Source organism: Rhea pennata, chromosome 3 (assembly GCF_028389875.1).
Source record: "Rhea pennata isolate bPtePen1 chromosome 3, bPtePen1.pri, whole genome shotgun sequence".
Taxonomy (NCBI): domain Eukaryota; kingdom Metazoa; phylum Chordata; class Aves; order Rheiformes; family Rheidae; genus Rhea; species Rhea pennata.
The window spans coordinates 51363342-51391273 of NC_084665.1; the positions used below are offsets into that span (position 1 = coordinate 51363342).

The 27932-nt window shown below is 35.1% G+C and overlaps 1 protein-coding gene across 1 annotated transcript in view; it reads left to right on the forward strand.

Annotated features, from left to right (window-relative positions):
- The window catches only part of PDE10A (phosphodiesterase 10A), a 185762-nt gene that overhangs the window by 151003 nt on the left and 6827 nt on the right, over positions 1-27932 (forward strand). Inside the window, exons 11-21 of the mRNA XM_062573701.1 lie at positions 85-227; positions 2393-2485; positions 3144-3330; positions 4558-4700; positions 6641-6724; positions 9718-9868; positions 12895-13050; positions 16352-16524; positions 19388-19499; positions 22697-22777; positions 25344-25432. Coding sequence (XP_062429685.1) covers positions 85-227; positions 2393-2485; positions 3144-3330; positions 4558-4700; positions 6641-6724; positions 9718-9868; positions 12895-13050; positions 16352-16524; positions 19388-19499; positions 22697-22777; positions 25344-25432 — 1412 coding nt within the window. The remainder of the gene's footprint in view (positions 1-84; positions 228-2392; positions 2486-3143; positions 3331-4557; positions 4701-6640; positions 6725-9717; positions 9869-12894; positions 13051-16351; positions 16525-19387; positions 19500-22696; positions 22778-25343; positions 25433-27932) is intronic.

The window sequence follows — 27932 nt, forward strand, 5'->3', positions numbered from 1 at the left end:
TTGTCAAAACATTTAACTTCTAAGGGCTTATGTTTTTATCAGATGAAAGACTAATGGTAATTCTATTTATTTTTTTTTCTGTAGATATATGCAAAAAACCTGGTGAATGCAGACAGGTGTGCACTCTTCCAGGTTGACCACAAGAATAAGGAGCTGTATTCAGACCTTTTTGATATTGGAGAAGAAAATGATGGGAAACCTGTCTTCAAGAAGACCAAAGAAATAAGGTAAGAGTAGTTAGGAGGAGAATGCAGTTTCATTATAACTACAATGAGCAGGCATTTTATTACCCAGTCTCTGTGCCTATCTGCAGGTACCCTGACAATACTTGTCATACTGTGATATCATTCCCACCAGGACCCGCCTCCAGAAGGTAGTACTTCTGGGAATGACATTGCAGTGCCATCGAAACAACGTCTCTGAAGCTATAACGTCACTCCTGGAAATGCCGTCTTCCGGAGGCGGTCCTTTTGGAAATCATGTTGGAAAAAAAACAGAGGTGTTCTGAGGTAGGTAAAGGTGCAGGTAAAGGTGCACCTAATCCATAGTTCTACCAATATGGGACATTTTTTGGAGTTCCCAAAAGGAATTGAAATTTGTGCTATTCAGGCACATCCAAAATAAGGAAATTGCAATTCATACCACATATGGATTAGGTCTACATAGGATCTAGTATGGATTGATCATTGGTTTGGAAGACTTTAGATTCAATAGTTTTGTTTTACCTTTTCTCCTCTGAATTTGGAATATTTTCAAACTTCTCAATAGTTGTGGTTCTGAAGTATGCTTGAAATAGTGAATTTGAAAATGTATGCAGGCTTGTAATGAGTAGACAGAATTCGCTGTCCAAAATTGTTGTATATTCCTGGTTTGTGTCACAAGTGCATAGTTTCTTACATGTATGCTTATTTTTAGTGAAAGACTCAAAACAACAAAGTCAATTTAACATTTTTCACTTTTCAAAAGTGCTGAATCTTTACCAATGTGTCAGTTGATACAAGATTTTCAGATATACAGGATTTAAACCTGCAACTGCTTGGGAAAAAAAAAGAAAAAAAAAGTATACGTCTCCTGTATTAATATTTCTGATAAAATACACGATCAGCGTTGAAATTCTCAGACTTTTGTCAATTCCTCTATATATCATTAAAGTTCTCGGCCAATATGAGATGATTCATGTCTTCACTTAGATAACTCTCTTAGACGAACTTAACTCCTACTTACTACATTGTGTGAGTAAGAATGGAAGAATGTTGCAATTACATACTGACAAGCAAGGAGGTGGTGTGAAATAAAGAAAGTGGCCTGCTTTAACATATCCTTTCTTACACCTCTTAATAATTATTTTTCTTGCTTATATTTTACTGTCTTTTTGGTATGAAAATTCTTGAAATGTTGACCCTGAGTGCAAGGGTGTTAGACATTTCAGGGTGATGTACGCTGAAAGAGAAACATAACTTAAATGTCTAAGAAAGTAACACTGAATCAGTCATCAGAAAGGAGTCTAAAATGGTGTGATATCCATATCATGAGAAGAAGCAGAAGAAACTGTAACTTAAAACCAATTGTGGGGTGGTGGTGGGGGGAGAATCATGTCAATTCTGTCAGTGACTTCAATGGGGACCAGATACTACCCAGGTACATTCAGATTTGAGTGTGTTCCACGTAGGATTCTTTCTACTTGTTCTGATCTGCAAATCCTTTTGTGCTTGTATTGTCATAACTGTTTTAGGTTGAAGAAAAATTATTTCTTAGCACTACTGGCTTGTATCTTTTTTTCCTGATTCAATTCCTGATTATGTTTGCTGTGTTTAATTTTTTTTTGGTGAGATTGAAAGATGTAGTTGGTACCACTGCATTTTTTTGTATATCATGAGATGCAGCATGCGAGTTACTCTGAAGTGTATATAAGTAACGCATATATATGATGTCTAGCTTTGATACAGCCACTGGTAATTTTCCAAAGTTAATTTTACCAAATCCACCTATACCCCAAAATACACTTAGTTCCGTGCTATATGATATATAAAAGTGATGATGAAATGAATACTATACAAGGGTAAACTTAAGGCATAGGTTTCGTACAAATGTGTTTTGTATTACTTATAACCTACAAGGTTAGGAATACTGAACTTTCTTTCACTAAAATGATCATTTTGTTTTCAACTATATAGTTATATAAAATGTTTCCAGTAAGTATCTATTTAAATATGTGCTTTTAATTTTATTATTTACTACTAGTTGTTGTCTCATGAGATTTTTCTCCCATGAGCCTCTAAGTAACGTTGATTTGGAACAAATATCCAGTACTGTGCCTGAGACAGACTCCAGTGGACAAATATTTTTCCAGATTATTCATATTATAACAAACACACATTTTTATTTTGTGCAGATTCTCTATAGAGAAAGGAATAGCTGGACAAGTGGCAAGAACAGGAGAAGTCCTTAACATCCCTGATGCCTATGCAGATCCACGCTTTAACAGGTAGGAAGCTATTCAGTGAGGGGATTTGAGGGGAGGGGAGGAGGAGATGATAGGTCACCAAAGTTTCTACTTAATTTAATGCTCAAATTTCAAATTGGGATGTATTTATGGAACTGTAATCTTCTGATGAAGAGACAACCTATAGATATCACAGAATCACATATTTATCTAAATCTTTTGGCCATTAGAGATATGTTTAGGATAAAAAATAAAAACTATTATCTGTGTCTTACATAAAAATCATGAAGAAAGATTTATTATTTTCCTGTCGTAGAAGCCCAGTTAGACTGTTGCTGATTTTCTTTATTAGTCTCCCTGCGGTCTGATTGAGTTGGGTATGGAGAGGAAACCCACCTAACAAATAACATGAGTAATGTACACAACAAAAGTATTCTGTAATGAACTGTCTTTTGATATGAGGAAGCTTTAATTTTTTATCTTGCAAATGGAGATTAAAGGATTAGAATTATTTCTAAATCTGACACAGTAGATGCAGATATGTAAGAGTTATGAAGGTTAACTTACAGGTACTAGTTATGTGTACATTAAAAATAGCTAGTTTATTGTACATCAGCATTATCAGAAAACAAGGAATAGATACTAATTAATAATTTTAACTCCTTTTTTTTTTTTCTTTTTTTCTTTCCCGGCTCTTCAGAGAAGTAGACCTCTATACAGGCTACACAACCAGAAATATCCTGTGCATGCCTATTGTAAGCCGAGGAAGTGTTATAGGTGTTGTGCAGATGGTGAACAAAATAAGTGGAAGTGCCTTCTCTAAAACTGATGAGAACAACTTTAAAATGTTTGCAGTCTTTTGTGCGTTAGCCTTACACTGTGCTAATGTAAGTTTTATCTGCAGATTTGTAAGCTGTCCATTATAATGTGAAGACTTAGAATCTTAGTTAAGGATTTAATCTATTATTTCATCTTCCTGACCATTAAAGTGACTCATAAATCTGTTTTGTTGAATTAACAAATAAACTACAGTCACTGAATTCTTTGCTGAATAATTGTATTTTGAGAGGCTGATAAGGATTTATTTGGTGCCTTCTGAAATAATTGTACTCTGGGATACATCCATTTCATATAGCTAAGCTGAGCAAGCATGCTCTGAAACATGAATGGTATCATTATATGCTCTTCCATTAGGAAGTATAATTCCTACTTATTTTTATAAATTCAAATCATGTATTTTACAATTTCATCTGGGGGATGGAGATGGTATATATTTTCTCCACTCCATATGCTTACTATTCAAAATATTAATTTAAACATGTATATGCTGTGCTATATATCCATAATTATCCATTCTTCTAGACAAGAATTGGTACAATTTTTGTGTTAAGTGCCTTTATTTTAAAAGAAATAATTCTTAGTTTAGAAAGTATAAACGATGTAATGATCATTACTATATAAGTGTAAAAATCTAACACTAATCTTCGCAGAAGAAATTTATCATATTCATGGAAGGTAAGATACAACTCCCAAAAACCAATACATCTTTGTTTGTTTACAAACCATGCCGCATCTACAGTAGCTGAATTTCATCCTCTCAATAATTAGTTCACTGTTGTTGCATAGTAACGCAGGTATGATAAACTTCTCAGGTACTTTTTCCTGCATGTAAGTAGCAGTTATTTGAACCAGTTAACAGATGAACTTGTGCAGTGGCACCAAATGTGAATTGTGCCTTATTACTAGTTTTCTTTTCGTTGTCCATATCTCAAGGGACCGAAATGGATATAATATCTGAATTCTAATTCTTTTTCTTGGAAGAGATCAAGGCATAATGAAAAATCAACAGAGCCCTAGATTTTTACCCCAGTGAGTAGATGCAGAAAGGTGTAATATTCTTGAAAGTTTATGGCCTTATTGAGACACTTAAAAGGCCTGGTTTTCCAGAAGTACCAAATTTCTGTAATCTGTCACTTTTCAGATGCGTGAAGTTGAGCACCCAAAATTTGACATTTTTGCAAGTGTATATTTTAAGGATAAGTGCTTGATTACAGGAAAGAAATGTTACCTGCCTTACTAAAATCTCATATTAATGAGTAACTTCCTTTTCTCAGATGTACCACAGAATTCGCCATTCAGAGTGTATTTACCGTGTAACGATGGAGAAGCTATCCTACCACAGTGTTTGTACAGCAGAAGAGTGGCAAAATCTCATGCACTGTACACTGCCTCCACATATCTGTAAAGAAATTGAACTGTAAGTATTTTTTCATTATGGCAACAACTGTAACTAGTATCTGTCTTTGAAGAAGTTGAGATTTTTTCCCCTAGGTATAGTGTAGGATTTGTAGTAAACACGGTTATAGAAATATTCCAAATCATAGGGGTTTATCTCTAGTTATCTTACATGTAGGTGCTGTTTATGTGAATTTTGAACAAACTGTCTATCACAGGTGTAAAATAATGTCTAATCAAACCGGTGGAGCTTTCCACAGAGATGAATAGCCACAGTGGTTGCATGAAAACATTAAGTTAGATCTAGGATGTGTAATAATGAGTGTTTTTTCTGATAGGCTTAAGTTACCAGTATCTAGAGGCCAAAGGTAGAGGCTCAGTCGAGTTCAGTAGTTAAGTCCAAAGGGATAATATCATTCCTTTTACATGCTTTAAAATAAAAGATTCAGCACGACATTGTTACTGTTGTTGTTGGAGTTTTTTGACTCTGTCTGTCTGTCTATCTTGTAGGAAGAGCAAATGGATACAGCTCAAACTCCTGAAGATAATTCAGGATAATGAATCTTAGGTGTCAGGGTGTAAGAGTTAGGGCCTAAATTTGGAGAAGGACTTCCAATCCATTGGTTTATTGTGTCTGAATAGTCTTAACATTTCCTTAAAGCAATTCAGTTGCTTTCAGCTCTCGCAGATCATCTGTGCTATGCTGTGTGCTTAAGACATACCTTTATCTGTATTTTGTAGCTAATCAGTCCCTCAGAATACTGACACTGGAAGTCATCTCAGTCTTTAAGCCACTGTTCCTAGCTCCGAACAATGAATTCTGCTGTAATGACCCAGTGCCTAAAATTTTTGAGTCACACAGCCTAAATGTCTATGGAGACCTACTCTCTAGATTTCACATACTCTTGTCAAGCACTGAGCATTGTGGCTCTGATCAAGCAAAGCACGCAAGCATATGCTTAAGTTTAACAGTGACTGCTTATGCTTAAAGTTTATTATGTGTTTAAGTGATTTGCTTGAAAGCCAGAGTATTAGCAGCTTGCAGGATTATACCCTAATAGAAGCCTATTATTTGCAATATAATTTCTTGTTCTTTGTTAGATATTATATAACCCGCCTCCTCAGGAAAATGACTTTCGCTTGTAAAGATGACAGGTTTCGTTCTAAACTGTATTAACATCCTTTTGTTCAAGAAATCTGAATATATTTAGCAATTTTTCCAAGCAGTTCAGCTACCTTCAGCTCTCTTGCACCTGCTGGGTTGTTCAGTGTGGTGTACGCACTAGTGTTTAGCTGGGTTCAATGGAAAGTAAATAGAAGACTTGCAGCATAGCAGGTGCAAGGAAAGGGGTTAATTAATAATCGAAAGACAAACAGTTCTGCTGAGCTGGTCCCTAACATTAGGCCCAAATGTTGATACAGGAGAGAGGATAAAACATTGGCTAATGAAACATAAAAAAATGCAACATGAAATGGTTGGGTTTTGAAGTTTGTGCTTAATTTCTATAAAATAATAAAAGTTGATTTTTTTTTCTCTTGTAAAAATTAAAGTGAGTCTTACCCAGTTCTAATAGAAACTATTAGGGGAAAAAAGCCAGGAATGTATTACTAAACACACCAACCTTACAATTTTTGAGAGGTAAGTCCAGAATATTTTTTGGAGTACCTGTAGAGCTCTGATTATCTGCATTGAACAAAGACTTTGGTGCATTACTTCAACAGTAGATTCTTAGAGAGATTTCTGTTTCTATTAATTAAACAGAACCAAAGACTAGCCGTCAAAGTTCCATTGACATTAGTGGAAATATATTGAGTTACATAGCTGGAAGATTAAGACTTTAAAGTCACTTTTTCATTTATATTCAGAAATAAGTGAATGCTGTCAGAGACGTGTTGCCTAGTCATTTTTTAGTTTAAAATGAGAAAGTGTTTATACTTACTAAGCTGAAAATTTCTTCTTAGATACCACTTTGACATCAGTCCCTATGAGGATGTCTGGCCTGCCATTTTTGTCTACATGGTCCACCAGTCCTGTGGGACAGCCTGGTATGAATTACATAATTTATTGCTTTAATTCCATTATTTATGAATGTGTATATAAGAAAATGATGGGATCGTTCTACTCTAACACATGGTATTATTTTATTTGGAGTATATTTACAATGCATGGTTTGCACAGGGCTGTAACAACTGAATTGAATTTCGTGTCCTAGTTTCTTGGTCTCCAGTTCATAAAATTTGGGAACAGCCAGATGGAAGAACTCCACAGTATCATCCAAACAGCTGTCCTTTCAGTAAATAGAAGTATTGTTTGGTTCTGAGGTCAGATTGCTTTTCAGTCAGAGGATGGTGAAGATGTTAAAGGCATCCTTTTCAAAAAGAAGGGAAGGTCCATGGGTACTGATTTTTTTTTTCAAATGTATAGCTACTGAAATTAATTTAATATGTGCTTTAAAATCCCAGACTAAGATCTTTTCTTCCAATATAAATCACTTACCAGCATCATTATGCATTAATTACAGAAATGAATGCTTTTCAAATGAAATATTATTTCATTTATTGTCCTTTTCTCTTAATGTCCATTATCATTACTAAGATCAGTAATCACTTGGCTAAGTATGCTCCTATTGCTGAAAGAAAAGAGCCACTCCAAATTGTAGAGAAGTGGGGCAATTGTGGAGAAGATGAGCAGTTAAAAGGGGAATAATCCCCTTCCAAAACAGAAGAACAGTTGGAAACGTTTGGTGGTTGTTTCATCTTAATAGCTGGACCAATCTCCATGCTCTTGTAGCATAAATACAGTCAAATACGAGGGTCTGTCTTGACTGTGGGTTGGTTGGTTTCCTCCTCCTTCAGTATACTGTGAAGTGGGTGACTGTTCTAGATGCAGTTCTTCACTGCCTAGCAAAATCAGGGTGTTTCCATGGCTATATGAATGGCTATGGTTGGAAGATTTGGGGACAAATTTTCAACAAAGTTCTTTTCTTTCTTCCTCCTTTCCAAGATAGAATTTATATCAATTTGACATTTTTTTCAGGTGAATTTCAGTTCTGACATACAAAGTTAAACAAAAGTGAGAAAAATATTTGAAAAGCAGACTCTGAGGACTGACAGATTTGTATTTAATTTCTGCAAAAGAGAGAGAATAAAACTTCGTAGCCCTCCAAAACAAGGACTTGCAGCTGTTTTAACACTAGTTTGGTTTTCAGTGTATGGAGGAGTATAGTTGTGTTTTTAAATATCCCCCTATTGGTGTGTAACTGTCCTGTCTAGGGAGGACTTACGAAAAACATCTATGATACTATTTCCTTGCTCTCAGGAAGAAATAAAATTTTACTGCTCTAATCAAGCATATAAAATACACCAGTGGGGGAAGTAATATTATTCTAAGTGAAGGTATCATCTATAATGATTTATCCCTTTGGCTACAACTATGCTATGCCGTAGTAATCATTGAGTAGATACTGGATCTAGGTGGAAGTGACTGTTACGATAGTCTGACTAAAAATGTACTATTTTAAACAGTAGTTTAAGCAGTTGTTCTAGAGCTGTCTGACTGAAATCTCTAGAATTAAAAAAGAAAACCTAAAGCTTTTTAAAAGACAGTATGCCTCTGTTTTCACTAATGTAAGTCTAAGGCTAGAGCAGTATAATAATTAACTTGCTCAACATGCAATCATTGAAATATGTTTTTGTATCTAAATGGCTCCATATAATAAATGTATTTACATTTTTACATGATAGATCAGGGACATTCAACTTTGCTTTCTCAGCCCACACACAAGCAAAACTAGGACATTAGTAGTGTGTATGTGAGATACATAATAAATGATCAAAATGTGGAATTCAAAAAAGTCTTAGAATTCTAAAAAGAAAGAAAAGTCAAACCACAGTAACAGAAAAAATACAGTAATAAAGGAAACATGATCTGTTTATGTGAGGAAAAAGTCAGTGAGTTAGGACCCTGGCAGCTTCAGTTCAGTTCTGGGCTTGAAAATAATATTTCTTCTGTTCTGACAATTTGTTTTAGTGCTTTAGAAAATTTTACCTTACATCCAATATGGCCTGACTTTACCATTTGTAAACAAAAAGAAAAATTCTACTGTCCTTTCAAAGGTAGATAAAAATCTATTACAGATTGTGCAGAGTTCTGATACTACAGGATAAGAAAGCTTTTGGAGATAGTGAGCACATAAGCTAAATATAACAATTTTGTTGCTGCTATTTATTATTACCTTTGTCAAAATTCAAATGTCAAAAATTGTGTGACCATACATTCACTTTGCATGTACAGATTAATGAGCAAGAAGATAAAAAAAATCCCTTTAAATAATCTCATAATCTCATGGTTAATTGGAATTACTTAAAGCATTGGTAAAAAATGTAGAAATACTAGGCTGAGTTTCTATTTGGCCAAACCGAAAGGAAAAAAAATACTTTTTTTTTTTTAAGGCCAACCTTTTTCTTTCTGCTCTTCAATATGAATGCTCAACATTTTTCTTTTTTTTTTGGGGGGGGGGGGGATGGAGTTTTCTTGAACTGTATGCTATGCACTTAAAAATTAACATGAAATTGAAATAAGTTAGAATTGTTTCTAGGTCAATTTGACTTGAATTTTAATTTAAACAATTCAATTTTTGTTTTTATGTCAGATTGCTTTAAAATACTAGTTTTTGGTTTTAATCATAAATGACATTTTCAAAAGGTTTGTTAGGGGCGAAGTTTCAGTTTTCAGCAAGTTCAATAAATAGTGCTTTAAAGAACAACACTTTAAGTTTCTGGGAATGGAGAGGTTATGTAATCATGTTACATGAACTGGGAAGGTTGACTTATATTCCAGAATTTTTAAACTAAGAGCATTGTGAGGTACTCACACTCTTCTGTCCTTGCTGAAACTTGAATGACTCTCCTAATCAATGAGTCATATGCTTTGAGAGTCCATTCTAGCAAGAAGAGTAAACCAAAGAACATCTTTTTATTCTCTGTTGGTTATTTTATCCATTCTTACTTCTTGTCTCATCAACTTCTTTCCTTTCAAGCTTTGAACTTGAAAAGCTATGCCGATTTACTATGTCTGTAAAGAAGAACTATCGCCGTGTGCCCTACCACAACTGGAAGCATGCAGTCACAGTTGCACATTGCATGTATGCCATACTTCAGAACAACCAGGGGCTTTTCACTGACCTGGAGGTAAGTGAAGGGATAGTATCAGTTACTAAGCCTCACTAGAGGTATCGACCATCACAAAAGTGCATTTCCTATGCTAGAGTTTTGATATCAGCTTGGGCAGAGTATATAAAACATAAAATGAGTCTCATAGTCCTTGCTGTGGAATGAGTGTAAGTAGAAAGCTTGAGGAAGGAAAATACTTCAGATTCCTGCTTGTAGTGTTTCCTTCATGTTTTTCAGCTGTGCCCACTGAAGAAGCAGCAAGAGATTTGCTATAAGACTATTTTTGACATTCTCTCATCCCCTTATAACCACATCCTTTATTTTAAGTGTTTAAGAAAACTGCAGACCTGTACTGAAGGGAAGAAAACCCCGTGAATGTTGGAGATTGTGAGATCTGAAAGAGACAGAGTAGGACAAGGGAGAAGGGCTTTGATGTAGCAGAGATAGCTGACCTACATGAGTAAAGGAGAAGAATAAAATGGATGAAAGGAAGCAACTGACCAGACAAGTTCATTCCTTGATAAACTTCTGTTATACAGAAGCTGTCCTTAGCTTGCATATATATTTTTCTAAGACAGCTGCACAGAGTTTAGAAAAACCATACTTTTAATAGATCACTAACCAAAATAATTGCAATAATATAGCCAGTGCCTTTTTTTTTTTTTTTTTTTTTTTTTTTTTTAATTACTGTAGGTGCAACTGGGAATGTTATATTATTTACCTGAAATTTCTCACTGGGAGAACTTGTTTTCAGTTGCACATAACTTTGTCACATTCTAGCCATTTGGGTTGTAATTTTCCAAGCTTGCTGGCTTTTTCAGGCTGGTTTATTGGGGGAAATTTCAGACAGAATTCTTTGGCTCTTTTAGAGAAGCATGATACAAAAAATCATTTTTCTGTTCAGTTTATAACAATAAAATAAAATTTGTTGACCTTTCCTTCAAAAAGGTCTAGTGTATTCTATTTTAAAGCTGGGACTTGAAAATTGGAAATTTCAGTTAGGAAAATGGCATTTGCCAGCAATATCCTGAAAGCTGGCCAGGTTACACGTTTGAAAAAAAATCAGTGTTCCTTCATAACAGAAAATACGTAGATTACACCCTTTGGAGGTATTTAGCGCTCTCATAACTTTAAGTACTAACAAAATAGTAAGCCACATCTTTATAGAGCAATTGAGACTTGGGGTAAGAAATGCTGGGAGAGCAAAAGAGACAGCTGTTAAGAGAGTTGGAGCAGTCATTGTTCACTGTCAAACTTCACTCAGCCTTCACCCACTCGAACACCTTATCTCAGACTTGCTAGCAATCTCATCATCCTGACACTGGAGATGTATCTGACAAAAATACAGGCAGCTGCCGAAGGAAAAAGGCCGGGGAGCTTACTCAGGCTGGGCTGAGATGAGGGATATGCACCTAGGTAGGCAGAACGATGGGAAGGGAAGGTATAAAACATTGTCAGAGAGATTTTGATGTAGAGACAAATAGATTTGGGATTTGGGAGTTGTTAAAGACCAAGGATCCAAGCAGGGACACTAGGTACAAGCTCAAGAGCACAAAGATGAGGAATTGTAATTCTGAGGGACTGAGACAAGAATGAATCCTTGGGAGGTAGGGATGGGGACAGGCCAGACAAAGAGAACTATCTGGCATGAGGAGCCAGACAGACCAAAAAATAGAACTGGGAAACCACAGGTTGGAAAGGATGCAATGGAAGAACTAAACTTGTGGAGCAGGGACAAAAAAGCTTATGTCCTCTAGATCTACTGTGCAGCACAAAGGATCTTGAGACTCATTTTTCTTTTGCTATCAGAGAATGTTTCTGAAGTTCTATGGCAACATGTCTTGCCTCTCCTGTTAACAATGAAAAGGGGATACTAGCTTTCTACAGCTGTTAGTTAGTTCATGACTTGTAGATCTCTGTTACATTTTATTCCTTTTGTTTTAGAAAAACATGCTTCATAAAATGCAATATTAAAAGAATATCATTAAAAATAAAAGTGAAGGATTAAAAATAGAAGTGAAGGTCTCAAAATCAGAAATACAAGAGTTAGGAGTGCTGCAACCTTAATTGACCACATTGTATTTTTGATAACATCTTTAATTATGTGATCACATGCTGTTTTTTCACAAAATTACAGAATTCTCTATAGAGTACGCAGGAAGTATGTTGCTCATTTAATAAATGGTTATTCAGTATTCTTTTTATTCTTCAGTTTAGGACCTTTTCCTTATTTGCTGAACATTCATTAGAATCTACTGTTAGACAGACTGTTAGTTTCATAAAGACTTTTTATGACGTTCATGGATACAGCAACTGCTTCACAAACATTAATGAATGTGTTTTTCCAAACACACTTGTGTGAAGAAATTTCCCAAGTGTCCACTGATTTTGTGCATCAAAAGAGAGATTTCAGGGACTCTACTGTTCAACATATTAAGAATTAATTAAATAGCAATTCAGTTTTATTTTACTTCATTTGCAGTTACTGTTGTTCAGCACTTCCATAGATCACATTAGTGAGTACCTGTGAAAAGTCTGGTCTTTAGAGGCTTAGTCAGCATCTTGTAGGAACTGTGTTGCAGAGGCAGTGTTAGCACTGGCCTTTAGAACAGCAGTCTTCATCCTATGTATTTCTTCTCCCTCAATAACTCTATGCTTTCTGATTTTTTTTTCAATAAACATAGTAAGGATCCAATGGACAGCAAGATTATCTGTACAAAATTCTGATCTCTTCTTGAAGCAGAATCCTTCCCACATGTGATTGTCAAACTGTGTTTTATAATTCATAAAAAAAAAAAAAAAGACTTGAATTACAACTGGACAGAGAATTTTAATTCTACATTTTTATTTTTACATATTTATATATATATATATATATATATATATATATATATATATTTTGCAATTTTAAGGACATTTTTCAATGTACTTTTTGAATGCAGTGTAATCCTAGTGCAACACTTAAGTATTCTGAGAGATAAGGGTGACATCTAGAGGCAAGAAGCAGGTCTCATTTTTCTTTTTTTATCTCAAATTTCTTGCAGCGGAAAGGTCTTTTAGTTGCATGCTTGTGTCATGACCTGGATCACAGAGGTTACAGCAACAGCTATCTTCAGAAATTTGACCACCCGTTAGCTGCTCTCTATTCTACATCAACAATGGAACAACACCACTTCTCGCAAACTGTGTCCATCCTGCAGGTAGGATTATTAAAATTGTGCCATCTGTGAAGTAGAGTCCAGTTGTGGAAATAGGAGTCACCTCATTAGCCTGTAGATCTTCTGAAGCATGCTTATTTTAATTTATGGATTGTAGTGCTCATCCAGAAAAGAAGATGCAGGAGAAGTATTTGCCTTGATTTATTACAGCAAGTCTGGTTCCCAAATTGGCGACTGAAGTGTTCAAAAATAATACATGTCTTGAAAATCAAAGCATTTTTCCAAAAATCTTGATGTTATGAAAAAATAATAATTGTTTATTTGAAGGTCTACTGTTTATGCCCTTCCTATAGAGCTATTAACTTCTGGGTTAACTCGTGAGGTTTTTGCCTTTAACCATACAATGTAGGAACTTTTTTGAAAAAGAAAACCTGGTTAGTTACATATTTCCAGCAGAACGTCCTTCAAAAGAGTCTTTAATTGTCCTAAAATTCTGAATAAAAGCTCAAGAACTGGCAGAATTTTGTATGAGAAGGTCTAAAGCATGCTGTAATAAATTCCTTGAGCATTAAGTGTGTGGCATGGTGTCCATAAATTCTTTACCTAGGATCAAATGTTAATTTTGCACGCATTCAAAGTTTAAACTGTTCTATGTTGTTTCGTGTTTTTCTTGTTCTTCAGCGAATTGAAATAAAAAAATTGAATATGATAATATATGATAATATTCAATGATAGAGTTCCTAATATGAAGTAATGTTGGTGTATGTTTAATTAATACAAAACTACCAGAAAGCATGCAGTCACATTTTGGGAGAACTAAGTGTGTTGCATGACAAACGGATATTTTCTCATTAGCTAAAAGTTTGTTTGTGCTGAATTAGGGGGGAAAAAAAAAAGAGGGCTGAGAACTGTCACCTATGAAACTGGTTGCCAGTCCATAACATATTTGTGCTCACTGTTTTTAATCTTTTTGTGCACATGCCTGACACACAGCCATACCATGCTACTGTTTCACTAATTCTTTGTTAACTTTTCTTTCTTTCTGGTCTTTCAGGGGGAAGATACTTATTTTCTTAAATATCTAATTAGCTTTTAGGAAAAATACATATTGTGTATTGTATTAAGAAGCCCATCTTATGATTATGGTTTTAGGTATCATACATATTTCTTCGGAGAATGGTAACTTTGTCTGTTGAGTGTCCTTCCATATAGGAGGATGTAATCGAATCCTTCCGTGATGGCATGGCATTAGATTTTTAGTATTCATTTTTCATGTGAATTGGTACACAGTGAGCAAGTTCCTCAGTCATTAATGCTTCTCTGTCCCACTATACTATGCGAAGCAGACCACTGTCATTCTTTAATAATCATTTTGCAATTTTTCCTGCAGAAATGGTGTAATTGGTGAAAGTCCCATTTGCAGAGAGGGCAGAGAACCTGTTTGCCTCCCTGCCAGCTCCTAGCCTTGGCTGTAAGAGGCAGTGAGGAAGGGGAGGCGGCCAGGGCTGCTGAGTGGATTCAAACACTGGCTGCCCAAGTACCCCTGGGTGGTGGCTGGCAGCAAAGACAGATCAAAGCAGCCTTTTGGGCTTGCTATTCTTCATTTGAATCAAAAAGCCTTCCTGCTTGCTTTCCAGACTGCTATCAAAAGCACTGTTAGGATTTATCACAATGAATGTTAATTTTGTTACTAACTTGTACTGTTTTCATCTTTTGAAACTTCATAGCCGCCTTTCGTATCCACTCACAGTTCACATGTACACCATTCACTAGCTTTAGCACAACAGGGAGGAGTAATGTCTTAGCAGTCATATGTTGTATGTAATACTCAAAGGCCTGAAAGACGTATTCAGAAATGGCAAATTCAATCATTACTTTACTAGAAATCAATTAATCTCTTTTAGTGATGTGAATAGAAACTGTCACAGCCACAGTGGTGGTCCTGATATTGCAGATTCTAAAGCCTAAAAGTAACATCTCCACATCAGGCATAATTTAAATACTAGGGCAAACAGCATGTTTTTGTTGACTGAGGGGATGGAGGAGAGAAGACACTCAAAAAAATTCTGAAAACTAGTAGTCATTTCCTGGTCCCGGAGTGCTGATAATGGGTTAAAATGTTCTGAATTTTTTTTCTGAGTGTCATGTATTGTGACTGAAGAGGCTGCCAAAGGAACATTGAGCCATGGATGGATTGTATTTTCTGTTCGTTATCCACAATAAATTTACTTGTCCAAGTAAAAACGTCGGAAAATGACATTTACGTTCCGGATGATGAGAGAAGCCAAGCCTATTCATACCTCGGAGGAATATTTTTGAAGAAATTATGTAAATGCTTGATAAAAGTCAGGAAAACTTTTGATGAGCTTCAACCCAAATGCCAATTAAATGTCAAAACACCTCTGCATTTGATATATTGTAGTAATATTTTCTGTTAGTGAATACGTACACCTTGACATGGCTGGCTGGCTCATTCTATTTTGTTTTTTCCCTGTTTCCTCTCAAGAGTACGAAGACTTTTGACAAGTTGTTTTCAAAAGCTTAGAGTCAGTGAATAGTGTTGACTTCATAATGTGATACAGTTTCATGAGTGATCACAGTACATGGATATTGTCAGTTAAATACACAATAATACATAGTGGAAATTGAAAGGGGATGACAGTGGCATGTTGCCAGAGCCTCCATAGTGGAAAACATTGTCTTTAGTTTAGGAGTCAGTCAGCTCACAGTTGAACAAAGCTGCTTTTTCCCAAATGCTCATATACGTGAAAGTACTGTAATTACTTTATTTCTAAAAAGAAAATTGTGTCAGAGAGTGCAGCAATTGCAGGTGCATTTCATTTGAAATACTGTATCAAAATGTAATTATTTTAGTATTGTAACCTGGATTTTTTTTTTTTATCTGTGTTGTGTTATACAGTATCAAAAATTCTTCAGAATGAGTCACTCAAGTTGACCAGCTTGGCAATGCAATAATCTGGATCTGGATTAAATCATGAGTTTTCAAGCTAATACTGTCTGAAAGTGCTGTGTATGTAGTGCTTATAAATTATAGTGGGAAAAGCTAGCATTTGTCTTCAGTAGTACTTTCAGGCTTCAGAAAGAATATACTCTACAGGAAGCAGTCCCCCGAACAAATCAGTGGTTTAATCGTTACCGTTTCATGACAGTATTTTAAAAAGAAAGGATAAAAAAAAGTGTATTTCAGGCTGTCAGTGTTTGAACTTGGGACAAAAGTTGTCAGTGGGTTGTAAAACTGTTGTAACCTGTCTAGTAAAGACAAGACTGAAATCATCTCAGAATTAGAGCTTGTGCTTTTTATTGGTTTTTTACTTTTTCATAGCTGGAAGGGCACAATGTCTTCTCCAATCTGAGCTCCAGTGAATACGAGCAAGTCCTTGAGATCATCCGCAAAGCCATCATCGCTACAGACCTTGCCCTGTATTTTGGAAATAGAAAACAGCTTGAAGAGCTGCATCAGACGGGAGCATTAAACCTTAAGAACCAAGCACATAGGTAAGGAAGCAAATTTCTCCAGGTTATTATTCCTGGAGAAGAAAAAACAAAGACCAAAAAAATAATTTTTGCAGAAGACAACAAAGAATTCAAATAAAAACCCTGAAATTTGCTCTATACATTGTAATTTTGTTACCTATAGAATTTCTAAGAGCAATTGTGTGTAAAATGCCAGGGATATAGTAGTAATTGTGTTATATTTGAATGTCATTGCCTTCAGATTTCATTTACACAATTCACTGTCAGGTGTCTTTGCAGGAAAGTTAGATAGTGGGGGGAAAAAAAGTAAAATGCAATAATTATTTCATTTTATTTTTATTTCAATTTTTATTATTCTCTAAACATGCTTTTTGAAAAGTTAATGCTGAGTGGAAGTCATCCCACATCATCTACAGAAGTAATTTCTAATTTATATATGACAAGATCAAATTGTAATTACTTGAAAACCATAGAAACACAGTAAGTATAAGCTAGTCACAAGACATCTTAGAGATCAGTATTTGAAGCATCTTTGCTAAAATAGTACATTTGAATTCTTTGGTGTATAGCAGTATTGTTTTCTAAGGTTTGATGTTTGATTTGAGTTAAACTTTTGGTAGTTTGTCATAATTTAATTTATTTGTTGCTGTACCTTCAAAAGCAATTCCTGCAATCTTTATTTCTATTTTCTATTTTTCTGATTTCTATTTTTCCTACTCTGGTTCATGATGTGAGAAGGAAGGGAAAAAAAAGCAAGCTCTTTGTAATCCCTCATTCTCTCCAAAAAACAACAAACAACCTTAAAACATTGTTTATTAGCTAGATGAGCTACTGACTTCATGAAATACTCTGTTATGATCATGAGTTTTGATGAAACGGGTGACTCCAGAAAACATACCTGACCCAACCAAAGAAACAAGACAGAATTCTGGTCAGATCTTAACCTTTGTGTATTAAGATAGCTTCCAGTTTAAAAATTATGCTACATAGGCGTATATTCATACATACATGACTCTCCTTGTCCACGTAATGAAAACACAGTGCACCCTGGATGAGAGATGTTTCTCATAAGTGTTCATTAGAGGGCTCACGCAGCCCTTTCATTCTCCTCTCAGGGCTTCTTAACTGGAAAATAGATCTTGTCTTTGCTGTAGTGCAGATAGAATCAGAGAGGTAGCAAAGTACTGAGTTATGGTTGTGATTTCTCCAAAAGGAACTTTGGTACTAGGATCTTCTTTAGTTCCCTGAGGAGTTTTACAAGTTTCTGCTGATGGTGTTGAATAAATTATCACAACACCGTACAAAGGGCTGTTATTAGGAGCTTATTTCGTGGTATGGAACTGAAGAAATTTATTAGACTTGAGTAAACCTTAAAATCAACACAGAGTTGCAGTAGGTCCTGATAATCCTAGAATGAAATTAACCAGGAAAATCTAAAATGTAGGTTTATAAACATTAAATAGGATGTGCAGTGATGCACAACTGTTTAGTGTATGATTGAATGTTCTATTTGGTTTACATTTTTAATTTTACTTACCCTCAGGACATTTTCAGTGTAAAATATGTGCCTCATGATAGGAAATCAATTTGTAATGTGATTGAAGAATTCAAGATTTATAATTGATATTTATATGACAATAAAAATGGTGTAATAAAACCTTAAATTTGGTCCTTACCTGGGTGGTGAATCCTTTTTTTTTAACTCAGGAGAATTGTACTTTGTTGTTTATCTATGTATCATATTGTCTGTTTTTATGTTTTGTGTTGTGTATTTGTCTACTGATACAGTTTCTATGACTGCCATCACATCCGGCATGCAAGATAGCAAGCTGTGCTTTTTCATGGTATAGGCATTAAAAAAGATGCAGGTGTCCTTTGGCCCCATTGTAGGAGCTCCCTCAGGTGGAACAAATTAATTTCATGAGCTAATTTTCCCATTTTCTTTATAAGCTTTAGGTTCAGAAACTATAGATTTGTGTAGCAGAAAAGTGCTAGAAAACTTTTTAAATAGGATTGTGTGTGTGTGTGTGCACGCACGCGGGTGTATTACACTGCTGATTTTAATCCTACTAATGCTGATCATTTCTTCTGTAAACAGGCTAGTCAGTGGATAGGACAGAGTTACAGAACTGTGTGAGTTTCTCCTCCCTGGGCTAGAACTCATTCCAGCAGAGCAATGACTTCTGTTCAAATACGTCTTAAGACATATTTGGATTATTGAAATACTCAGGCTGTTATGGAGACACTCATTAAGCTCCTGTATTGCTTTAGTAGAGCTGGCATTTAGGTTAAATAGTCAGTTTGCTTAAGGCAGTTCTTGAATCCTTTCTCACATAAAAATTAAGTCACAAGATGCAGTTGCTGGCTGTTGCAACAAATATGTAGAAAATACTATGAGAAAAAGGGGAAGAAGAAATAGAGCTTACTTGTAAATGGAGTTCCTTGACATAGACTCAGAAGTAGATTTTGCTGGTTTTGGTGTACATGTGTTAATCTCTTTAAACAGTGGAAAGAAATGCAGCAACAGGATATGCCATCCCCCTTTTTATAGACTTGAGCTTTATTCTCAGAAAATCAAGGAGGAGCACACGAGCATTTTAACGGGCGTTCTTTTATACCTTGCTATGATTGTAGTTGTGCAGAGGCTAGCTGATGAACTCCAGTTTCAAGTAATACAGTAATACTGCATGATGAGATAATAGAAAAAATTGTGTGATGCCTTACTAATAAATCTTAAACAGGTAGGAAAGAAAAAAGCAAGAGGGGAGAAATTTGGTAACATTTATACTTTATTGCAGATTGTACTTAGGAAGGGCAAATGAAAGCTTCAGAATATGATAATTAATTCTTTACCAACTTACAATTTAATATTATTTTATTCTAGAGATCGAGTTATTGGTCTGATGATGACTGCTTGTGATTTGTGTTCTGTAACAAAGTTGTGGCCAGTTACCAGGCTGACAGCCAATGATATATATGCAGAGTTCTGGGCTGAGGTATGTGCATTTCTTTTGTTTACTCTCTCTTTTTTTTTTTTTTTTTTTTTTTTTTTTTTTTTTTTTTTTACAAATGGAAGTATATAGGAAGAGAAAAACACTGATAGAACAATTTGCAGTAGGTATCTTATCATGCTTGTTTTAAAGACTTCATTGGTGCATGCACGTGTTTTGTTAATTGCTTTGAAACTCTTCAAAGAGCCAAGTTAGCTTCCTGATTTGCAGGCACTGTTCTTGCTGCATGTTAAAGACAGATTTAGGAAGTATGTCATAAGAAAAAGTGACCAGGCAACAGAACATACAAGAATCTGTAGGATTTTTTTGAGTCAGTTACAGTAATTCTGTGAGGAAGTTAATTGCATTCTAGAAATGCAAAACATGAAACCAGCTTCCAGGCAGCTGCCTTAAAACACACACTTCTGAAGCTGCAGTATGCGTTCAGGAGATGCTAAAGAAAATATGATAAATCTTAAAATTGTTCTGATCCCAGCTTTTGAATCTTCGTTGAGCGCCAGCACAACAACTGGGTCCTAAAGAGAGATAGTTCATCTTTTAATGTACTGAGAGTTACTCCACAGATGAGACTGCGAATCAAAACATGGCATTGAGATGTGCTGTGTGATCATGTCCATACAAAAGAAAGTGCAATTTCTTAAATGTTCTATGCTGAGGAATAAATGCTCTACTTGTTCACCTTTGAAGATGAAAGAAATACTACATTGTGGATATAAGGAATAAATTCTTGAGAGTGTTGCACAGAGCTGATTTCTGCAGTTTCAGAAAGTATGTAATGTTTTCAGAACTGGTATTGCACATGTGTCTGTAAGCTGTGGTTCTTTGGACTTACTTTTGGTTTACATAGGTGTAAAATTGAAATCAGACCAATAGAGTTGATATAGCATGCATATAACATGGAGATTTGTCCTGCCTGTTGCATGTTTCTTATGAAATTCAACATGTGCATGACTTGTGGGTTTTTTTATTTATTTTTGTTGCATTTAAGTGTTGTTATGTGCTTAATTTTGAACAGCTCAGACCACAATAAAATGTTTGAAAACTGCAGACTTTATAAACTCAAAGATCTAGTTCAGTAGTCCTTTTATAAAATGGCAGCACTAAAAAGTGAGTATTCTTACAAGTAATATAATGGAGGTATAATATTAATCTGCTCACTGATTACATAGTCAGTTTTTTGCAATTCTTGTGAACTCAGTGTAGGAGGAAGGAGCTGTGTTTTTTTTTTTTTTTTTTTTTTTTTTTTTTTTTTTTAACTCTTCTCAACAATAGTGAAAACAGAATTTTGGGCAGAATTGAATGTGTCCAAATTTTAACTTGTTTTGAAATCCAAGGATGAGTTAATAATAGTAGTTTTTATAAAACATTAATACCTAGTGGAGCAAATTTACATTAGAAATTATTGTTGGGAATTGAAATCTGTAATTGATATTTTACTGAATCCATTTTAAGAAGAGGTTGTCTGACAGATGTCAGGAGTTGACTTTGTTGTGGTGCAGTCAAGATAGCTGACAAATCTAACTACATCTACATGCTTCTCTGAAACAGAAAACTGGGGATAGATACAGAGAAAATCCTAGGAAAGCTAAGTAGAAAGCTGAGTAGTAAGTTTAGATTGCATTTCACTGAAGAAATTGTTACTTAATTGGGGAAAAACATAAACTCTAAAAAAGTTCTAATTTTGGTTAGATTGAATGGCTGTATTAGTTCTAAGTACAGGGGAAAAGTTGCTTACATTTTCTACTTGAGTTCATAATCTTAATATGCTGAACAAATTATTAGAGGATTTTTATAAAACATTTTCAATATAGAAATATTGTATAAAACAATAAACAACTGCAGAGAAAGTTGTAGCAATTTTGCAGTACATCACACTGGCTTTTATTTCTTTTTCATTGAATGAAGCCTAATGTTTTCAGCAAAGTGGTATCCCTTGATACCACTTCATCATGAAGATTTCCCACAGTGCTACAACATGAGAAGAATAATACGTTCCCTGATCCATTATATAGGATTACAGGCTTGTATAAGATCTGACTGTTGTAATTTTTTGTGACATACGAGAAAGTAGGTAGTTAAACCCTTTAAGCAGTATTTTTGAATAGACTTATAATAAGCCACTCTATACCTGTACTCCAGGTACAGTGATACAAACTTAGTGGTTTAGAATTTCAGCTTTCAATTTCTTTTTGATCATGGTCACCAACTATAGAGCAAAAAACAGTTTTACTTTTTTTTACAGCATACCTCATCTGGTAATGCATCATGTACATATAGACACATACCTTTTTCTTTCAAGGTAGAGTGATGAACATAGTTCTGAGCTTTGTTCAGTTTTGGCACACTCTATGAGAGGCTGGACAGCTGCCTGAAAGTTTCAGGTGTTTCCAAGACACTTGATACTATGTTAATCAGAGAGCTTAAAAACGTATTTATTAAATATGCATTAAGTGGTGCAGTGTTAGGATCTGATCAGTAAGACTGTGACTGATCACTGAGAGTGACTGCAGATGGTCTTGACCAGTCAACAGCAGTACTGCAAGCAAATGGGAGAAAATTAAATTTTATTTACAGGAGGCACACAAAAATTGTTTATAATTCCTAAATAACAGGCCACTGAATTTCTGTACTGGCAGTTCTTACAGGTTTCTTTTTTATCAGTTGGGGAAGGAGGTGTTTTTTCTTGCTGCTTTTGAAAATAAAATGTCTGACAAGCTGAACAGTGAATAGATGCAATGATTCTAGCCTATCTGACTACTTGATGGGGCAAATATGGGGCATGAGAAAACAGCAAAAACAGACATTAATTTGGAAATAGCTTTGTGATTGCATCTCTTGTTGGTTAACTGCAGCAGGACATGGTAATAGGTGATATTGAGGCCAAATATATGGGAGGGAGTCAGCTTCAGGAAGCTTTCATCTTTTCTGAGCTTGAGGTAGTTTTGAAGCTAACAAGTAGCAGGACAATCATTAACTACTCAACTCACACCAGAATTAATTCATTATATTGCAAACTTAAAGCACCAAAATGTTTCCTTGGAAGAGAGCATAGGCGGTTGGAATTTGACTTGATACAATCTCATGAGAAAGGTATGATAAATTATCTTCTGGAGGTGCCTTCAATGACTATAGAGGAAACCTAGAAAACTAACATAGACAACTCTCTGCCTCCTTTTTCCCAGGGTGATGAAATGAAGAAAACGGGTATTCAGCCTATTCCTATGATGGACAGAGACAAGAAGGATGAAGTCCCTCAGGGTCAAGTATGAACTCTCTTTGTAAAATGATACATGCTTTATAATGTTAATTAAACATGTATATAAAAACTTTTGTATATATTACATATATATTATGGACTGTTGCATTTGGTGTTAGGATATGTGTGTGCCCTAGTGAGTTGTTTTCTATCTGCAAATCAGGGCAACTGGTCTTTTTAAGTAGCAGTAGAAAACTTTTTTTTCAAAGACATTACTGAAGCAACAATATGCTGTTTGCTGCTGCCCTGAAATAACATAGCTCTACTTCCTGTAACAGAATAAGACTATGATTCTGTGAAGACTTCAGGAACGGTTTAAACATGATAAAATAGTTCCAGTGTGAAAGCATCATGTAGTTTCAATAACAAAAGTAAATTTGTCTTCAGGTTAGACTTAGTGCTGATTATGTGGATACAGTCTGTTCCATCTCGTGTGATAAATGATTGGATAAGGAGATATAAACGCTTAGGAATGGCAGTTTCTCCTTTCATCCACACACTCAATATATTGAAGAAGTATTGAGAAAACAAATGAGTAAATTTCTGAAAAGTTAGAGAGTAATGAATATCAAGCACAGATTTGAAAAGACAGATTTCACTCATCTGGCATATGGCTAAATATTTACTATGTCATGACATTTTAGTTTGCAAATTAATTCAGGTAAGCTTTGGCATTCGGTGCTGGTTTGTGGATTAAAGAATACTTGTAAGTTACATCCACAGCGAAAGATTAAATGAGATTTTTGGTTAGGTAACAGAGGATGTGAAGCCTTCTGTCAAATACTTTTAATACAGTTTTGCTGAGGACTTAGTCTGAGTGGTTATTGAAGTTTCCTTGGAGATAGGCTATAAGATAACACAGGAGACTAGCTGCTCATGGCCAAACTCAGACCCTGATGCTGGCCATTGACTCTCTCTGCAGCCATTTACAGGCTATGTGGTCTTCGTTAAGGTGTTCTGTAAAGGAGCATTATTGTGGAATGTGTATCTCCTAGAAGAGTTTTAAGGCAGGGCTAAAGTAATATTAGTGAAATACTGTGGAAGAATGCAAGAAAAGTCAACTCAGTATTGTAGTGACATAGAAAACCTCACAAATCTATGGTGCTTTCCTGTATTCACAGTCCTCTGCATTGTGATTCACGGGTTTTTCTGCAGGTCTCATGAAGGAGGTCTGTCTTGAATAACGTCTAGTGTATCCTAATATAAGTGCAATTAAAGTCAGCTGTTTCATTCTTCGGATTTCTATCTCTAGCTAAAATCAGCCATGCACAATTTTGAGAAGTGTCATTAACATTTTTTCTACGTAGTTAGTGACTACTTCCACTCCTAGATAAGTTTTCACTGTTTTGTCCTGAATGCAAGTTGAAGTGCTTCACCTGTTCCTGGTTAAAATATTTACATTCAGATTTTGAAATATTTGTGTTTTTAGGCTAGTACTACTTCATTAGTATTTTGGATAACTACAGGCATTGCTTTTTGATTTTCCCCAAAACAATCATATGAGGTGAAGAGATTCTTGAGGATAAGCACTAAAAAGTATATTCCCAGGAGGCTCAATTACCTGATTTAAAAACTTTTAAAAACTGTTTGTGTATTGATCTTCCTTTGCATAGTGGTGCAGCAAAATATGCAGCAATGAGTGCTATTTTCTGCTTTTCCTAGGGAAAAATGGTGTTTCATAAAAACGAATTCAAGAACAAAAAGATCTTTGAATTAACTTTTTTGAATAAACATGCTAACTAGTCTGCTGACTATCAGGACCAAGAAAAGTAAATTCAAATTGTCAATTGCCTGCTTACGTACTACGTACATAAATACATGTATGTGTGCATGTGAAAGACTACTTTGCTTTCAGTGACCTCTGAAAGCTAAAATGGCAATAGCTAGCAAAAAGGCATTTCAATAGCTCTGAAATGAAAGGCAGTATTTTAAAAAATAGAAGCAAAGTACCCAAAATCTTTATAGATTAAATATTTGGTTTAAGAGAGACTACAGAATTTTTTATATTCTGAAACGTGTTAATCACAGTATGCTACATCACATTTTTAGAATAAAATTCATTACTCTAATAAGGAATTAGCAGTGAATTTATTCAATTTATATATCTAGTATGAGCTTAACAAGAGAAGAAACATTTTTCTACGCTTGTTTTATTTTTCCACAAGCTGTTTTAGTTATCTTTGAACATCTTCAAAAATACATAGTATTCCTCTTGGTATTTGTGAAAGAATTGTTAATGGCACGAAAGCATAGATCTAACAAACATGCTTTTTCTCCCCCTCCCCCTTAAGCCTTACTGAGCATAGTTTGAAGTGCTCTCATCATCAGAGACATCACTGTTTATGCTTTGTTTTAAAGTATTCCAATATGAAGATTATGTGCAGAAGTTCAAAGTACTAACATAAACTGTAATTAAATAAGTAGTCAATATGAAGATTATGTGCAGAGGTTCAAAGTACTAACGTAAACTGTAATTAAATAAATAATCAACTAGATTTTAGCTAGTAATCTGTGAACTTTCAGGACTGTAGTTTGGCTTTACTTAACTACTTTCTTTCATTGCTGTTTTTCAGATTGGGTTCTACAATGCTGTAGCCATTCCATGTTATACCACACTTGCACAGATCTTTCCTCCAACTGGGCCACTACTCCGAGCATGCAGGTGAGTAAATGTATGTTTTTTTGCCTAGCATGTAGCTTGGTTAAGGAAAAAATGAACCTGCTTTGTAGGTCTATCTGGAAATACAGACCTTAAATTATAGACCTTTGATTTTAGAATTTGCATGTAGATAAACAAATATACATCTCATTATTAATCTATCCAGAAACCCAAAGGTGATAACTGCTGGCTGGGACTATCCAACACTGCTCTACAGACACAACTGATTAAGATGTTTGATGCCTAAAGCTTTAGAGATAAACAGTTTCAGTTTTAATGTATTTTCATCTAGGCTGGTTCAGTGCAGTTTCCCTCTGTATCCGTTTTACCTCAGTATTATTCTCACAACTAAGATTGTCTAGAAAATAAGAATTCTGTTTTATAAAAAATGCTAATTTTTTGGCATGTAGTTTTATTTCACATCAGAACATTCATATTAAAAAGCAGAGAAAGAAAAGAGCCCCAATTTAGAATAGTCAGTAACTGGACACATAAGAATAGTACTGCAATATGTGTGAGATGGATTTAATTTTGTCCTTCCAATTGCTAAGAGTGTAGCTAGGAATCTTCTGCAGGAGAGGTGTCCTTAGCCAGCTGGCTGCTTCTACGCTGCAATGATGGTGGATCTCTTTGTAGGAAGCTCTGACCAATAATTACATCCTGCAGCTTAGCAGTCTTCACTGGCAAAAAGTCTGTCGAAACCAGTAGACTTAATTTAAAAGTTTCAGGTTAATCAGTATTCTCTAAGAAAAACAGTTAGTAAATTCTGACAGTCTTCAGTCATATTCAGGGAGTAGCTGAGAGACCTGTTTTTCCATGCTTTTACTAGCACTTCTCTCTCTTTTCTTTTCTTTTTCTCCCCTCCTCCCCCTCTTCCTGCTTTGGCCCTAAATTCTGTCTTGCACTGAGTTTTTTTTCTTTATCCTGTATGGCAGCTCCACCTACTCTGTCATTTTCTTGACCTTTTGGTCTTAAAGATCTGTGTGAAATAGCAGAAGGATGTCCACTGTATATAAACACTGTGAAGTTTTTAACTTCACTTAGTTTCTGGACAATACTGAGATGCGAACTAGTCCTCACATGTAAAAACTCACAGTTTATCCCTCCAGCTTAATCTGTTCTCCTTTTCCTCTTGCTTAAATAAGAAAGGATTCTATCCCGTTCAGATTTTTTTTTTTTTTTTTTTAATTCTAAGAAATCCAGCATGTCCTCGTCCTCTGCTCTTCAGCATATCGAGGTGAGGCCATCAATCACTTGATCGTTATCCATGAACAAGCCCTATTTTAGTTTCACCACATGGTCTTCTCTCTTAATACTTTCTTTAGCACTTCGAGTAATATCACCTGAAGATCTTAAATCAAGTTTGAGTATACTGCTGTAAGAGATAAAGTAGGTAGAAGAGATATGGGTTCAATGCATAGTTAGTGCGGTGAAATTCCCAAGGCCTGTCTTTAGTATCTTTTGTTTTGAGAAGTTTTGAAAATAACAACTTCTGTTAAATAGCAGGCAATAATTTGTTACCCTAAATTGAATAATGTGGAAGTATTCATAAGTGCATATTTCAGTGGTTCCATCACTTAAAATATAGCATTAAACTCTTCTCTAGTTTCAAAATGCTGCAGACTATTATCATAATGATATCAAAGTCCAAATCCTGTTTTGGAATTCAGAGTTACAGTACTGGATAGGAATGTGTACTCCTTGAGCCATGGTGACCTAATACATACTTGTTGATAGTTTGATTATAGATAATTGAATAATGTGTACTCTGACAAATAAAGAGTTGCTTTCAGTGCAAAATCAAAGAACATGAAGGAAACTATAGAACTACTTATAAACCTTTTGATCTTTACAAGGCCATGAATCATCCAGCTGCTGAAGAGAGGTAGTCTGAGATCTTGAAAATTCTCTAACTGCTGTATTTGTAATCCTTGCTCGAAGGCATGGTACTAGACAGTCTTCAGGTGTAGTGATGGCTAAAAGCAAAATGTTAGTTATTTGGTCCATGTAACTGGAAACAGGTTGTGCATTGCCTAACCACATTCTCATTCAGAAACAGTTTTACACTATTTATATAGACTACAACAGCATCATCTGTAATACCAAGCAGTAGAAATGCAGTGGTGTTCATCATGAGTTTTTCCAGTTACTTGTTTATATTTAAGCTAATGAATTTTACCAAACTGCTTTAAATATGTGACAATTTTGAATCTTTAGTATTAAGTATTTGTCAACATCTGAGTGCATTTTCACTCCTAAAATCAGTACTTGTATAATTTTAATACAAAAATGTCTTGCAGAGCCCATATGATTAATGAAGCAGCCTCTGTGTGTATGGCAGGAAAGTTCTATTACTAGTACAATCAAATGAGGGGTCTTCAGAATGGTTTTACACTTCCTTTTGAAGTGTTTGCATAAGTCTGGTAGTATCTTTAGTAGGAATTTTAGCATTGTTATTTCCCCTTAATGGAGAATGAGACTTGGAGAGGCTGGGCTGAGTGCC